Below are 15131 nucleotides of genomic sequence, written 5' to 3'. Positions count from 1 at the left end.
AGACTCATAAATCATATAGGAGTAGATAGACTTCACAAATTGGGATCTGATTTTTATCTACTTGGGAAGTGAAACCTTTTATTAGAGCTTCCTCCAGTCACTATTTAACATGATATGAACTGCAGTCATTACTACTTAATTATGGCATGAAAAAGTCACGTTCTATGTACTTATTCTAATGATTATTTTGAACTTCTTACTTTGTTAAAATAAGTACATAGAACGTGACTTTTTCATGCCATAATTGAAATTATTTCATATTATTTTGTTCCCAGACTAGAGTTTAAAATAACAGTAAAGACGTTGACCTTCATTGCTTCCAAGCATTAGGAGTTTATTAGAACCTATTAAGAGCTCCACTTACTCACATTTAATTTGGGCAAACCCAAGTATAAAATTATATTGGAGAAGGTGGGATCGTCCATGGCTACTACTGTTGTTCATCTCAGCTCATCCTCTCTCTTCATCCAATCCAGAGGACGAAGATACAACTCCATACCCTCATTCAACAATATCCAAAAACGTACTGTTTTGTCTCTCTCTTGTGCTATCAACTCACAAGGCGGAGACATGGTTCCACTGGAAGGAAAAAGCAATGATCGCAACTCTGCCTTTGACTTCAAGTCATATATGATCCGTAAAGCCGAATCGGTGAGTACGGCACTCAACGTTTCAGTACCTCTTCAAGAACCCCTCACGATCCAGGAGGCTGTGCGGTACTCATTGCTAGCGGGCGGAAAACGTGTGAGACCCTTGCTCTGTATTGCCGCGTGCGAGCTCGTGGGAGGTGACGAGGCTACTGCCATGTCAGCCGCTTGCGCGGTCGAGATGATCCACACGAGCTCTCTTATTCATGACGACCTTCCGTGCATGGACAATGCCGACCTCCGCAGAGGCAAGCCCACCAGCCACAAGGTATGTTGTTAAATCATATGAAGGCTCAAAAAAATGCTCACTAGTGTTGAACCCATATTTGCTCAAACAAGGTATTTGGAGAAGACATGGCGGTTTTGGCAGGTGATGCACTCCTTGCTTTGGCGTTTGAGCACATGACGGTTGTGTCGAGTGAGCTGGTCGCTCCTGAGAGGATGATCCGTGCAGTGATTGAGCTGGCAAAATCCATAGGTACAACAGGGCTAGTTGCTGGACAAGTGATAGACCTAAGCAGAGAAAGATTGAACCCAGACAACGTGGATTTGGAGCGTCTAGAGTTCATCCATCTCCACAAAACATCAGCGTTGTTGGAGGCAGCAGCGGTTTTAGGGGTTATAATGGGAGGTGGAACAGAGGAAGAGATCGAGAAACTTAGAAAGTACGCGAGATGTATTGGACTATTGTTTCAGGTTGTTGATGATATTCTTGACGTAACAAAATCTACGGATGAATTGGGTAAGACTGCCGGAAAAGACGTAATGGCTGGAAAGCTGACGTATCCAAGGCTGATAGGTTTGGAGAAATCGAGGGAGGTTGCGGAGAAACTGAGAAGAGAAGCAGAGGAACAGCTTCTAGGGTTTGATTCCAATAAGGCAGCGCCTCTGGTTGCTCTTGCTAGCTACATTGCCTTCAGAAACAACTGAATATTTTGCATTAACTGATCATGTCTTCAGTGCAATCTCCTAATATGTCCATTTAGTTCGATCTCTGGTCTTTTTTCCTTGTGAGTTGTGAATCATATTATGTTGCCTTCATCTCTCTGTATTTTCAAGTTGTATTTTAGTATTATGTTTTTGAATCTTGATGTCAAATGGAACTAAATGATCACGTAATGACTCGGATAATGGGAAATAAAACGTGAGTGGGAAAGCTAAGGCTTCTGAAATAAAACAGAGAACAGAGAACATCAACCAAAACTGTAGTCTGAATGGGTTTCGAATCTAAAAAGGTAGCTCACTTACGGTGACTCTCCGTCTTAAGACCAACCTTCGCATGTACAGAGACCAAAACCACAGTTGAACCGAGGTGATTCTTGTTACATAACATGATCAGGTGACGTGACGGGTTAACTGAAAAATATGATAAAAATTAAATGATTCGCTGACATTTTTCCCTTTCATATATCCCGGTTCACACTTCACATATGCGTCCAACAATAACAGAAGATAAAAATTACTAATATTGCAATGATTAGATCATCACTACTAAATAATTAGGAATTATTAAAGACAAAACAAAAAAATTATGGTTTCTAGCTAGTACAATATCATATTTTGCCAAAAGATTATATTGTTGGTGTTCTCCGCATGGGGTTTCTACATTACACCCCATAACCTCCGAATCTTGCATTATGATTAGAGAAGTTGAAAAATATGAGAGAAAACAGATTTTTTAAAGAACTATACAAACGTGATCGTATGCATTCCCCTACCAGATTAGAGATTCAACATCCCACCTTACTCAGATTTTCTTGTGTACAAAATCTCCATAATGGTGGCATTACTTTTTTTTTTACGTACAATATTCATTAAACGTTTCTTGGCCGTTGACCACGTACAGTTTCCTACTTTCCTTTGTTCCATGTTTACTTATTAAGGTAAATATAAGAGCAGAAGATATGATATACCTTTTGAAAAAGAAACAGAACCTAAAAACAACAGAGTACTTCAAGTAAAATAGAGCAGCTATCTCTCACCCTCTCTTGAGTCTTGACTGCGATAAAACATGGAAGCAACAAGAATGGGTTTTGGACTCAGATCTTTCTCTTACCTTAGAAAATCCCCTCTCTGTCTTAAGACCAAACTCTCTCTCTTTCCTCGCTGTTTGCTTCACAGCCACACACTATCTTGGAAGCCCACAAAACAAGACTTGTTCGTTGTAAGGTCTGCTGATCTTGAGGGTACTCGTCCTTCGACGCACTTTTCTCCTTCCCTTTGGGGAGATCACTTCCTCTCTGTTTCCCTCGATCCCGCTGTAAGTGCATATGAGAACCTTTCAAGTATCTTGCAGCAGATAACATGATTCTTAACCAGCCCATTTTATATTTGTATTCATTTTCTAGGAATTTGATGAAGTAGAAAGAGAGATTGAAACTATGAAGCCGCTGGTTAGAGAGATGCTCATGTCTTCACAAAGCAGTGACAAGGAGATGATTTGCCTCATCCATTTGCTTATCAGCCTCGGGATCTCTTATCATTTTGATAATGAGATTCAAGAGATCCTTAAACACAGTTTCACAAAGTTGGATGACATAATAGTTGGGGAAGATGATTTGGCAACAATCTCCATCATGTTTGAGGTCTTCAAACTGTATGGTCACAAGATGTCTTGTGGTAAGAAACTAAGAATAATAGTTTCCTTAATTCGCATACATGTCATGCAGCATATTCATAGCATAATCTATGCACTTATAAAAACTACTTTGGTATGTGGTTTCATTGTAGATGCCTTTTGATAGATTCAGAGGTGGAGATGGGAGGTTTTAGGAGAGTCTAGCCAGAGATGTTAGAGGCCTGCTACAGTTGTTCGAAGTAGCTCATCTCGGAACACCCTCTGAAGATATAATGGATGAAGCACTGAGTTTTACGAGGAATCACTTAGAGTCTTGGGTAGCTGGTAACGTATCCAGTGAAACTGTCCACCTATCCAAGCATATACAAAACTCATTATACATATCTCGATACTGTAACACAGAAGTACTAGTGGCAAGAGAATATATATCTTACTACGAACAAGAAAAAGGTCACGACGAGATCCTGCTCAAGTTTGCCAAGCTTAGCTTCAACTTCTGCCAGTTTCATTAAATTGAAGAACTCAAAACTCTCTCCAAGTGACATACTACTCTTCAATCTTGTTGATAAGATTCGTCTCAATTTCAATTTTACCAGTTCATTAATTTACTTTTTATGGTTGCAGATGGTGGAAAGACTTAGACCTTGCATCTAAGCTACCTTACTTTAGAGATAGACTTGTGGAGTGTCATTTCGTGAGCCTGGGCGCGTATTTCGAACCACAGTATTCACTTGGAAGAATCATAGTGGCTAAAATCATGACGATCGTGGTTGTTGTGGATGACACATATGATGCTTATGCAACCCTTCCTGAAGTTACAGCTCTTACGGAATGTTTGCAAAGGTGCTCTCTCTACTCTCTCTTTGTCTCTACTATCAGTGTTTACTTCTCTTTCTATATATGGGATATTAGCACCCACACCCACTTTCTATCAAACTTCTTTCACTTACCTCTACTTTCAATATTCTCTATACTTTCCTGAGTTTTTTTGCTTATGTGTCGCTTTTTTATGACCAAACTGCCCTACAACTAATATTGGGTAACTTAGAACTAAAAATTATCTTTTTTTATATGGATGAAGCACTACATTTAGATCATAACTGTATGTAATATCTGAAGGCTGTGATTTGTTGGGGACAAAAAATAGAAATGGTCGATGGTTCTCCCCCCCTTTCTCTCTCTCTTCTCTTCTCTTTCTTTCTTTCTTTCTTTCCTTCTTTCTTGTCATTTGTATAGTTATTTCCAATAAATTATATACTTTTTTTTGTACAATAGATTATGATTACATTTTATCTATATTTTAAGATGTATTTTGCTATATTTTAGGTGAAAAATTATATATTATCCATTTTTAGCTGAACATTTGTTCATTGATAAGTGGATTGTAAATTATGGTGTAGTTTATGGATACTTACTTATGTTTGAACATTAAAAAAACATATGAAAACCTAATTAATAAAAAAGTTTATGGTGAAGTGACCTTAGTGCAGTGACCAAAGGTAAGTCCTTAATGCACAAGGCACCATCACACCAGGGATCGAGTCTCGCTCCCTACGAATGTCTAATGGGTCGGCCTGTTGTGGCCCAATGGTTGACAAAAAAAAAGTTTATGGCTTGATAAATTAGTTATGAATAAATAAATTTCAAAAAAAAAATATAATTATTAAAGGTCAATGATGAAATTTATTGACAAGTTTGTTGCATGTTCAAACATCACCATAATTTAGGGTTTAGACTATTTAGTGTCTATGTTTTGAGTTCAAGTTGTATGGTCTAAGGTTCAAGGTGTATGATTTAGGGGTTAAGGTTAAAAGTTTAGGGTTTATGGTCTAAAACCCATAAGCTACGACAAAGAGTGAATTCTCTAGCTATGCTACTTTTGTTAAAGTTCTCAGCTAACGACATCGAGATATCTCTAGAGGTAGTGAGATTGTGTACATACCCGAGTACCTCTTCTGACAGAGTTCCAAAGAGCCAAGAACGGATGAGCTGGTCTGTGCAGAACCAAGATTCATACTGCGGATTGGGGATCTCCGTGACAGTGTCTCCGGTTCTCGACGAGGTGGTACGCGGTGGAGCTGTGACAGTACCGTTGATGAACCCAATGAGTTTTTGACATGATAAGAGAGACTCAAACTGAGGTTTCCAAAGAAGATAATTTGTGTTGTTGAGCTTGATACTGACAGTGCTGGTAACATTAATGTTATCAGGAAAAGGATATGCAGTAGCCATTAAAATACCTGTGAAGGTTTTACAATAGCTATGATACAATGAAAAAGCAGAGGAAACTTGAATAAAACTTTGTTCTTTTTATTATTTTTCAAGTCCCATTACAAGATGCAGCTACATTGTCTTATATAGTGTCATAGAGAACATTCTAGACTTTGGTGACTCATATGTACAGATGTATCATCAGCTAGTCATCAACCTTATCGGCGAGAGCATCATAACGGTTGTGAAGGAAGGGTTTTGCAGGTACAGTCTTTGTCTTGACATGGTGGTGTTGACTGGACTGTAGACTTGGGCCTTTGACGTGTTGCTGGACTTGTTGCTGGACTTGTTTATGGGCCACATTACTTATCTCACCTTCACTACTCTCTCTATATACATATATAGGGTGTGTTTCCAAACTAGTACATTTTCAAAATTTAATAGGATTTTCGTACATTTATTTTATTAGATATATATATATATATATATCATATAGTGTGTCTATCCATGCATATACCATACCTCTGCCACGTTGTAAAAATTTTACATTAAGCAAAGTAAAATAAGTGGTTGGATATTACATCAAAAATAGTTAAAAGGAGGAGGGTTTGAATCCACCTATTAACAATCTTCACCCACTAATATATTGTTTACTAGGTCCGTGATACCATATATGTATATGGCTCTTCTTTCTCTTTTAAATTTTAGTTGGTGGAAATATATTTATCAGGTGGAATATCGGTGTCAGTGATAATCTACCAGACTATTTACGAATCGTCTTCGGAAGTTTGTTTGAAGTCATAGGAGAGATTGAACGAGAAATGAGACCAAAAGGAAGATCGTACGGCGTGAACCAAGCAGCAGAGAAGGTAATCAATATTCTGTATTTATTTCTATATGTACATTTACTGGATCTTGATTGACAAAGAAAAAAAAAAGGTTAGTGGACTCTAATTAGTTCTTGGAGTCTATACACAGCTCAAGATCCTTCTGAAAGCATACCTAGAGATAGCAAAGTGGGCACGGACAGGTCATGTATCAACCTTCGATGAGTACATGAAGGTTGGATATTTGTCAGTTGCGATGGGGGATTTTGCATCGTATAGCTTTATTGGTATGGAAGATATAAATGAGAAGGAATCTTATGACTGGCTCAATACCGATCCCCTAATCATCAAAAATCTGTCTTTAATGTTCCGTCTATCAAATGACGTAGGATCCTACGAGGTAAACCACACATATATAGGGATGTCTCTGCTGGTTCTTGTGATTTTTTTTTTGTTTTCCTCTTCGTAAATCATCGTGAATAAATGATATTTTGCAGACCGAGATTAACAGAGGAGAGGTGGCTAATGGGCTTAACTGTTACATGAAACAACATGGAGTCACCAAGGAAGAAGCATCCCAACACTTGCGTAAAATGTACAGAGACCACAAAAAAGTGGTTATGGAGGAGTTCATAATCTCACATGACCATAACCATGTATCGCGCCAGGTTCTGCTGCGATGCCTCAATTTTGCATGCATCTTCGATGTTTACTACACAGAGGGTGATGGATTTAGTGAACCCAAAAACAAAATCGAACACTTTATGACCTCCTTGTACGTCCACCCAATACCCCTTTCATAATGACATGGAACACACACCAACTCTAAGTTCATTCTTGCTGTGTTTTTAAAAAAAAAATATTTATCTCTAAGAAGAAATTTTGTGACTGCGTTTATCCCATATAGGTTTATTTGGGGATATTGTGTAACCTTTTGTGGGTTCTCTATTTATTCATTTTCACCTTAAGCATGACTAATGTCACTCTGGTATCTATCTTTAACTCTTAAGAACTTTAAACAAACCAAACTAAGATTGCACAATTCTACTTCCATGAAGAAGATCATATATGGGGTACCGTTTTAATACAAGAACCCAGATTACTCAAACTCTAATTCAAGAAGTCAAGAAGTAGTAAAAGAGATTGTACTGTGAGTATATCTGTAATTTCAAGGCACCTCCAAAACACTCTTGCTATAGAAATGGAAGAGATCTTGTTGTGTGCCAACCATGATGAGTCAAGACAGCATCTGTTTTTTTACTGTGATTATGAGGGGGAAGTGTGGCAATATTTTTACTCGCGAGCAAGAGTAACTCCTCCCATTTTGTTCCAGGAAGCTTTGGTGTGGGTAAAGCGTCCGGTAAGGAACTGGAATGTGAGAGCAATCCTCAGGCTAGTTTTTCAATCTTCAATCTACCTTATATGGAAAGAGAGAAACTCCTGTCTGCACACATCAACTTCGAGGCGGCAGCAACCTTGATTGCAGAAATCAAGACTATCCTTTGCAGTCGGCGTGAACCTTTCTCAAGAATCCAAAGCACAAGACAGGCTCGGGCACAGAAAGACTCAATGCTGATTACCTGGTTTCGTTGGTTTCAAAACTAATGTCCTCAAAATGTGTAAAAGTTTTATGTATGGTTTGTTGTATGTTTGTCTCTTGCAGGTTTCCTTTGTAACCGGTATACCTATTATGGGCTAATGAATGAAACAAAGGTTTGTTAAAAAAAAAAAAAATGGAAGAGATATATGCAGCTTCACAATTCCAGTAAAAATAAAGGAATTTATGAATAACAATTCATATTCCATATTAGAGCAGTCATTGGTTTACATACTCATGGTGTTTTTAGTATTAAAATATTATTATTTTTGTATAACTTAATTATGTATTTAAATTTTAATTTAAAAACAAAACATGAATGCGCTAATGACAATAAGAGCATGTCCACTGGTAGTTTCTATTAGGGGTATTCTTAATTAAAAATTAAAAAATAATAATAATAATAAAAAAAAGTTGAGAAATATTTTTTATTTGAGCACTTTGAGAATCGTTTCTTTTGACATGTGTCAGTTTATTTTTTTTTTATCGTCTGAATTTATTATTGATTGCAAATTATGAGAACAATTACATATGATTCTACCATGGACAATTCTTTCCAATCCTATTAGATTCAATACAAACACTCTTGCTCTTCTGCTCAAGCTCTTGATGGTCACATTCCTTCTCTATGTTCACATTCATGTGTATGTAAAATTACGGCAAACGGCGATAATTGCGTATCACTGGAGATCGTCTATTATAGTTATTTTTTCAGATTTATAATTTAAATATATAATAATATTTAAAAAGTACATTATTTTGATAAAGGATGAGGCATTTCTATGATGCAATGGGAGATGCTCGTACACTGCATAGTCTGCATTCACTTTAACACAAAGCACGAATTATCACTCTTTTGGCTGAAAGAAACGAACTCATCATTTGTCTGATGAGGTTTAACGCTTTGATAATGACAGAATCATAATCCTCAACTCTAAGATTTATCCTAGACGAAATGGTGTCCTAATCTATATATTGTATACGTAGTTCAAAATCTCTTGACAAAGGATTTGGCAAATACTCATTCATAATTAATGTTCTAGGATCGAAGTCAAACCTTTTGTACTTAACGAGAACTGTAAATTAATTCATATTATTTTGTTAGCAGATTACAGTTTGAAGTTTGAAATAACTGTGAAGACGTTGACGTTCCTTGCTTCCAAGCATTGGAAACCTATTAAGAGCTCAACTTACTCTTTAAACCCAATTATAAAACTATATCGGAGAAGGTGGGATCGGCCATGGCTACTATTGTTGTTCATCTCAGCACATCCAATCGAGAGGGCGAAGATATAACTCCATACCCTCATTCAACAATCTCCAAAAACGCACTGTTTTGTCTCTCTCTTGTGCTATCAACTCACAAGGCGGAGACATGATTCTGCTGGAAGGAAAAAACAATGATCGCAACTCTACCTTTGACTTCAAGTCGTATATGATCCGTAAAGCCGAATCCGTAAGTGCGGCTCTCGACGTTTCAGTACCTCTTCAAGAACCCCTCACGATCCAGGAGGCTGTGCGGTACTCATTGCTAGCTGGCGGAAAACGTGTTAGGCCTCTGCTCTGCATTGCCGCCTGCGAGCTTGTAGGAGGCGACGAGGCTACTGTCATGCCAGTGGCTTGCGCGGTCGAGATGATCCACACGAGCTCTCTTATTCATGACGATCTTCCGTGCATGGACAATGCCGAACTCCGCAGAGGCAAGCCCACCAGCCATAAGGTATTTGGAAAAGACATGGCGGTTTTGGCAGGTGATGCACTCCTTGCTTTAGCTTTTGAGCACATGACCGTTATGTCGAGTGGATTGGTCATTCCGGAGAGGATGATCCGTGCGGTAGTTGAGTTGGCAAAGGCGATAGGTACAACAGGGCTAGTTGCTGGACAAATGATGGATCTAGCCAGCGAAAGAATGAATCCAGACAGCGTCAGATTGGAGCATCTAGAGTTCATCCATCTCCACAAAACAGCGGCATTATTGGAGGCAGCGGCGGTTTTAGGGGTCATAATGGGAGGTGGGACAGAGGAAGAGATCGAGAAGCTTAGAAAGTATGCGAGAAGTATTGGGCTGCTGTTTCAGGTGGTTGATGATATTCTTGACGTAACGAAATCCACTGAGGAATTGGGTAAGACCGCCGGAAAAGATGTAATGGCCGGAAAGCTGACGTATCCAAGGCTGATAGGTCTGGAGAGATCGAGGGAATTTGCAGAGAAACTGAGCAGGGAAGCAGAGGAACAGCTTCTAGGGTTTGATTCGGACAAGGCGGCGCCTCTGGTGGCTCTTGCTAGCTACGTTGCTTACAGACACAACTGATAGTTTTTATGGACTGATCATCAAATTCTCAATGCATCGAATCTCCTAATTAGTCCTTTTAGTTCGATCTATGGTCTTGTTTCTTATAAATCATTTATGATGTGATCATCTCTCTGTGTTTTCAAGTTGTATTTTAGTATTGTCTTTTTGAATCTTAATGTCATGTTTCGACATAGATTAATAAGGTTTGCTCATGGCACTTAATGGTACCATTAATTAAGATTTCAGATTTCTACTAAATAAAGTACTTAAACCAAAACAGAGTATATGGATTAGTATCGTTATCGAAGCAGCAGCAAGAATAACTTTCGGACCCAAAAAGCTAGCTCATGTTCAGACTTCAGAGTGTGCATCTCCATATTAAGACCACTAACATTCGTATGTACTTCTGGTTGTAGAACATGATTCTCACAAACATTGGCTATGTCGTAACTTGGAAGGAATTTAATGCATGCCCTAAGAAAGAGAGATAATGATTAAACATGATTGCTTGGATCCACAATTAAATCAATCATATTAAATGATTGTCAAATATTTTTTAACGTGACTGCTTTTAATGTTCACAAACAATCACATATAATGTGACATGTCCCCAGCTGAACCATGCAATCAAATCATCCATCAATTTAAATCTCTGCGCAAGGCAGCTTCAAGGGTTACTTAATTAAAACAGAGTAGTTTGAGATGGAAACCAAGCATTAGAAACAGAGGCCAAATTGCACAGGACGCCTTCATCGATGTGGTTCTTTCTTGTTGCAGAAGGAATTTAATGCACAGGGGACACCTTGTTTGACTGAATAGCTTGGAAAGGACACTTGGATTGGATTCTCCACTTAAATCAAATTAAATGATCGTCTGACATTTGCCCTCCCAACTAATGTTTCTCAGTTCATCATTGTGTCCAACCATAACAATAGATACGACTCGTATATAGTTAATTCATTTTGTTTTTATTCAAATTAATCAGGATCCATTGAAGAAACGTCAGGGGCAAGACAAGCGTCCAGGGTTTACTTAAATAAAACAGAGTAATTTGAAATGGAACATTAAAAACAGAGTTCCTCTAAATGCTATCTCCAGTAACAACATGGAATCAACAATAATGGGTTTTGGTCTTCCTAATGTTCACAGCTCCCCTCTATGTCTCACGACCAACCTCTCTCTCTTTCCCCGGCGATGGCTTCACAAGCCCACTCTCTCCCTCAGACCGGCAAAAAAAAACCACTTGGTCTGTATTAGGGCTAGTGCTACTGAGACTATGATGAACTTGAGAGAACTCGTCCATTGGCACACTTTTCTCCCACTCTTTGGGGAGATCACGTCCTTTCTGTTCCCGTAGATGTTGATGTAAGCACATGATGACTCAATCTGTTTCAACATTGTTGGTTTCGTTATACATTATTCTTTTGTATCTTTGTAGAAATTTGATGAATTTTCAAGAGACATTGAAGTGAGGATGAAGCCAAAAGTGAGAAATATGCTCATGTCTTCCAAAAAAGACGACAATGGGAAGATCCATCTCATCCATTTGCTAATTAACCTCGGAATCGCATATCATTTCGAAACTGAGATTCATGAGATCCTTAGCCACGCTTTTTCGAATTTGGAGGACATAATCCACAAAGAAGATGATTTAGAGACAATCTCCACCATGTTTGAGGTTTTCAGACTACGCGGTTACTATATGCCTTGCGGTATGGTTATTGGTTACCTTCATTCACACACACACACACATATATATATATATATATATATATATATATATATATATATAACTTGGCTTTCGACTTCATTGTAGATGCATTCAATAACTTTAAAGGTGAAGATGGGAGGTTCAAGGATAGTCTAGCTGATGATGTTAGAGGGATGCTACAATTGTACGCAGCAGCACATCTTGGGACACCATCTGAAGATATAATGGACGAAGCATTGAGTTTCACTCGGTATCACTTGGAGTCATTAAAAGGTCATCATGCAGCAAGTGCTAGTCCCCATCTCTCTAGACATATACAAAACACACTGTATAGAGCTCGATATCATAACTTGGAGATACTAGTCGCAAGAGAATATATCTCTTTCTACGAACAAGAAGAAGATCACGACGAGACGCTGCTCAAGTTTGCAAAACTCAACTTCAACTATTGCCAGCTACATTACATTCAAGATCTAAAAGATTTGACTAAGTATGTTGTGGTAGTTCATTTCTTCAGTCTTGACATATTACATATATATATCGTGCAGTGTTGCTTTATTTGAATATTTATGTTTTGCAGATGGTGGAAGGATCTAGATCTGGCATATAAGCTACCTTACATCAGGGACAGAATTGTAGAGGTCTATTTCGGGGCACTCACAATGTATTTCGAGCCACGGTATTCGCTTGGGAGAATTATTGTCACTAAACTTACTGTGGTTGCAACTGTTTTGAATGACACATGTGATGCATATGGCACTCTTCCTGAAGTTACAATTCTCGTTGACTCTTTTAAAAGGTATTGTCTTTAAATCTTTTTACTAGATTAAATTCAAGAGTAGGTAACTTGGCGTCCAAATATTTATGGTTTAGGTGGGATCTTCGGGACATTGAAAAGCTACCAAACTATTTAAGAATCGTCTTTCAAAGTGTGTGTGAAACTTTAGAAGAGATTGAAAAAGAAATGATGCCTAAAGGAAGATCACGGATTGTGCAAGTAGCAGTAGATGAGGTGAGTCTTCCAAATTGGGGTAGCAAAAGTTGTAGTCAAGTTTGTGTCTATAAGAAAAAACTGAGTGTTTTGCATGTAGATGAAGAAGTTGGGGAAAGCATACTTGACCATCTCGAAATGGGCACGCGCAAGTCACGTGCCAACCTTTGAGGAGTACATGGAGATTGGGATGCAAACGTCAATGGATAAGTTTGCAGCCTATAGCTTTATCGCTATGGAAGATTGTGATGAGAATCAAACGTGCGAGTGGTACAATTCCAGACCCAGAATGATGGAAGGTTTGAATGGCCTGTATCGTCTTAAGAACGACATAGCCACCTATGAGGTAATAGTAAGACATAAAAAATCATGACAACCAAACAATATTTACATCAACAACAAGTTATTGTCTTAGAAATTAACTTTACAAATGTAATGGATGAGCAGAAAGAGATGAGCAGAGGAGAAGTGGCTAATGGGCTGAATTGCTACATGAAGCAACATGGTGTTACCAAAGAAGAAGCGATTGGAGAGTTGAACAAGATTGCTACTGATTATTACAAAATAATAATGGAGGAGTACTTGACGACAACCGCTGTGCCACGCCCGATTCTGGTGCGATGCCTCAACGTTTCGCGACCCATCGATCTGTTTTACAAGGAGGGTGATGAATTCACTGATCCTTATTTCGGAAAGCTTAAAGAAGTCATCTCTTCTTTGTTCATCCATCCAATTCCTCTTTAATAAAGTGCATAGAAACACTTCTAAATAAGACGCTTTGTATTCTTCCTTTTTTTTTCTTTCTTTCCCCTACCGTAATAGCCAAGGCATATAATTTGTGGGTTCTTTGTTTTTTCACTGTTAGCCATAGGCATGTCTGGTGTCACACTGGTTGCCGAACCATAAAGTAACCATTTAGACTTTTTGGATTTGTTCCGTAACTATGGCTTAAGAAAATAACCTGTTCACCTATAAAGACGTTTGGTATATATATATATATATTTCTATTTACAAAAATCTTTTAATTTATTTTGTTACCTAAAATATCACTAATATTTAATAATTTCATGAAGAAGTTGCAAAAGAAGAAAAAGTAAATGTTTAAAAATGTTTAAACATCCTTCATGAAACATAACCTATCCCTTATACCTCAACCGCCGCCTCCACAACCGCCTCCACCGCCGCCTCCCCCATCAGTGTAACTATTTCCATTACCACCGTCACCGCCACAACCAACACCGGAACCACTATTAAAAACGGATACAGCCAATGATAGCGCGATGCCAGTGCTTATCAAATCGTGACCTTTGGCTATATACGCAGGCCTCGGGAGCTCCACTGGTCGTGGTGAAAGCAGTGAAGGCCACGGTGAAAAAGTAAGCTTTGTATCCCTGGTGATGATGCCTTCACTTCCATCTCCGCCACAAGCACCACCTGAACCACCATAGATATTGGTTCTAGCCACTGATATGGCTGTACCAGCGCCTGCCAAATCTTCACATTTGGTTCTATACACAGGCAACCCGAGCTGCCCTGGTCGTGAAAGCGGCGGTGGAGAATCGACATCTGCCTCGCCGGCGATATAGCAGCTTATGAAGATAACCACCACTATTAATACGATGCATGATACGAGTGCAACAACCAAATCCAACATTTTCTCTAGTTTTTTCCGACTTAAGAAGTTCGAACCTCGAGTCTTGCAATAAAAATGTAAACTCCTTAACTTAAATCAGATCCTATAGTCTATTGTTGAGAGTTTCAAAAAATTAGTGGATTTAACAAATATGTTTATCAATATTATATTTTTTTATATCAAAGATTTCTATATATAGATTGTCATTGATTGCCCTGGATTTGTATTGACTTTTTTTCTTCTAAATTTTTATTTTTAAGGTTATATATCTATGAGAAAGTTTTTCTAATTTTGTCTGTCAATGCGACACTTGGTGCTTTATATTTTTAACTTATGTCTTTCTCACTCATCTTACTTTAAACATTTATATAGTTCATTTTATTTATATCTTATATGGCGTATATATAGTTTGCTTTAAAAAAAATTAATATTGTTAAAAATATATACTTCTTCCACATTTTAGTTTAAACATATAATATATTTTTTAATGAAAACATATACCATACAACCTAAAAATAAAACTACTGATCAAACCAATTAAAACCAAAAAAGTTTTCAAAGTAAAAATTGAAACCAAATTAATTTATGATAGACTAAATTAAAAATATAGAATATGTTCTAATATATTTAAAAATCACATTGT

At 37.9% G+C, this 15131-nt stretch overlaps 2 protein-coding genes and 2 pseudogenes across 2 annotated transcripts; all 4 read left to right on the top strand.

The window, feature by feature from the left end:
* Positions 380-1724, top strand: LOC104765265 (geranylgeranyl pyrophosphate synthase 11, chloroplastic). The gene is made up of 2 exons (XM_010488951.1): positions 380-915; positions 987-1724. Exons 1-2 carry the CDS (start codon positions 424-426, stop codon positions 1575-1577), a joined length of 1083 nt encoding a protein of 360 aa, XP_010487253.1. The 5' UTR covers positions 380-423; the 3' UTR covers positions 1578-1724.
* LOC104765264 lies at positions 2659-7066 on the top strand (annotated as a pseudogene).
* On the top strand, positions 7686-10344 carry LOC104767512 (geranylgeranyl pyrophosphate synthase 11, chloroplastic-like). Its single transcript, XM_010491530.2, has 3 exons — positions 7686-7851; positions 7927-7976; positions 9128-10344. Exons 1-3 carry the CDS (start codon positions 7686-7688, stop codon positions 10169-10171), a joined length of 1260 nt encoding a protein of 419 aa, XP_010489832.1. The 3' UTR covers positions 10172-10344.
* LOC104765263 lies at positions 11218-13707 on the top strand (annotated as a pseudogene).

This window comes from Camelina sativa, chromosome 19 (assembly GCF_000633955.1).
Source record: "Camelina sativa cultivar DH55 chromosome 19, Cs, whole genome shotgun sequence".
In the NCBI taxonomy this organism is placed as follows: Eukaryota; Viridiplantae; Streptophyta; class Magnoliopsida; order Brassicales; family Brassicaceae; genus Camelina; species Camelina sativa.
The sequence above is the reverse complement of the archived record's forward strand: the minus strand, read 5'-3'. Positions and strand labels throughout refer to the sequence as shown.

Coding starts and splice junctions, on each gene's coding strand:
- LOC104765265 (XM_010488951.1), top strand. CDS start 424: ATGGCTACTACTGTTGTTCATCTCAGCTCATCCTCTCTCTTCATCCAA. Junction 916..986: donor GCAAGCCCACCAGCCACAAG/GTATGTTGTTAA, acceptor TGCTCAAACAAG/GTATTTGGAGAAGACATGGC.
- LOC104767512 (XM_010491530.2), top strand. CDS start 7,686: ATGGAAAGAGAGAAACTCCTGTCTGCACACATCAACTTCGAGGCGGCA. Junction 7,852..7,926: donor AATGCTGATTACCTGGTTTC/GTTGGTTTCAAA, acceptor TGTCTCTTGCAG/GTTTCCTTTGTAACCGGTAT. Junction 7,977..9,127: donor GGCTAATGAATGAAACAAAG/GTTTGTTAAAAA, acceptor TGTTCATCTCAG/CACATCCAATCGAGAGGGCG.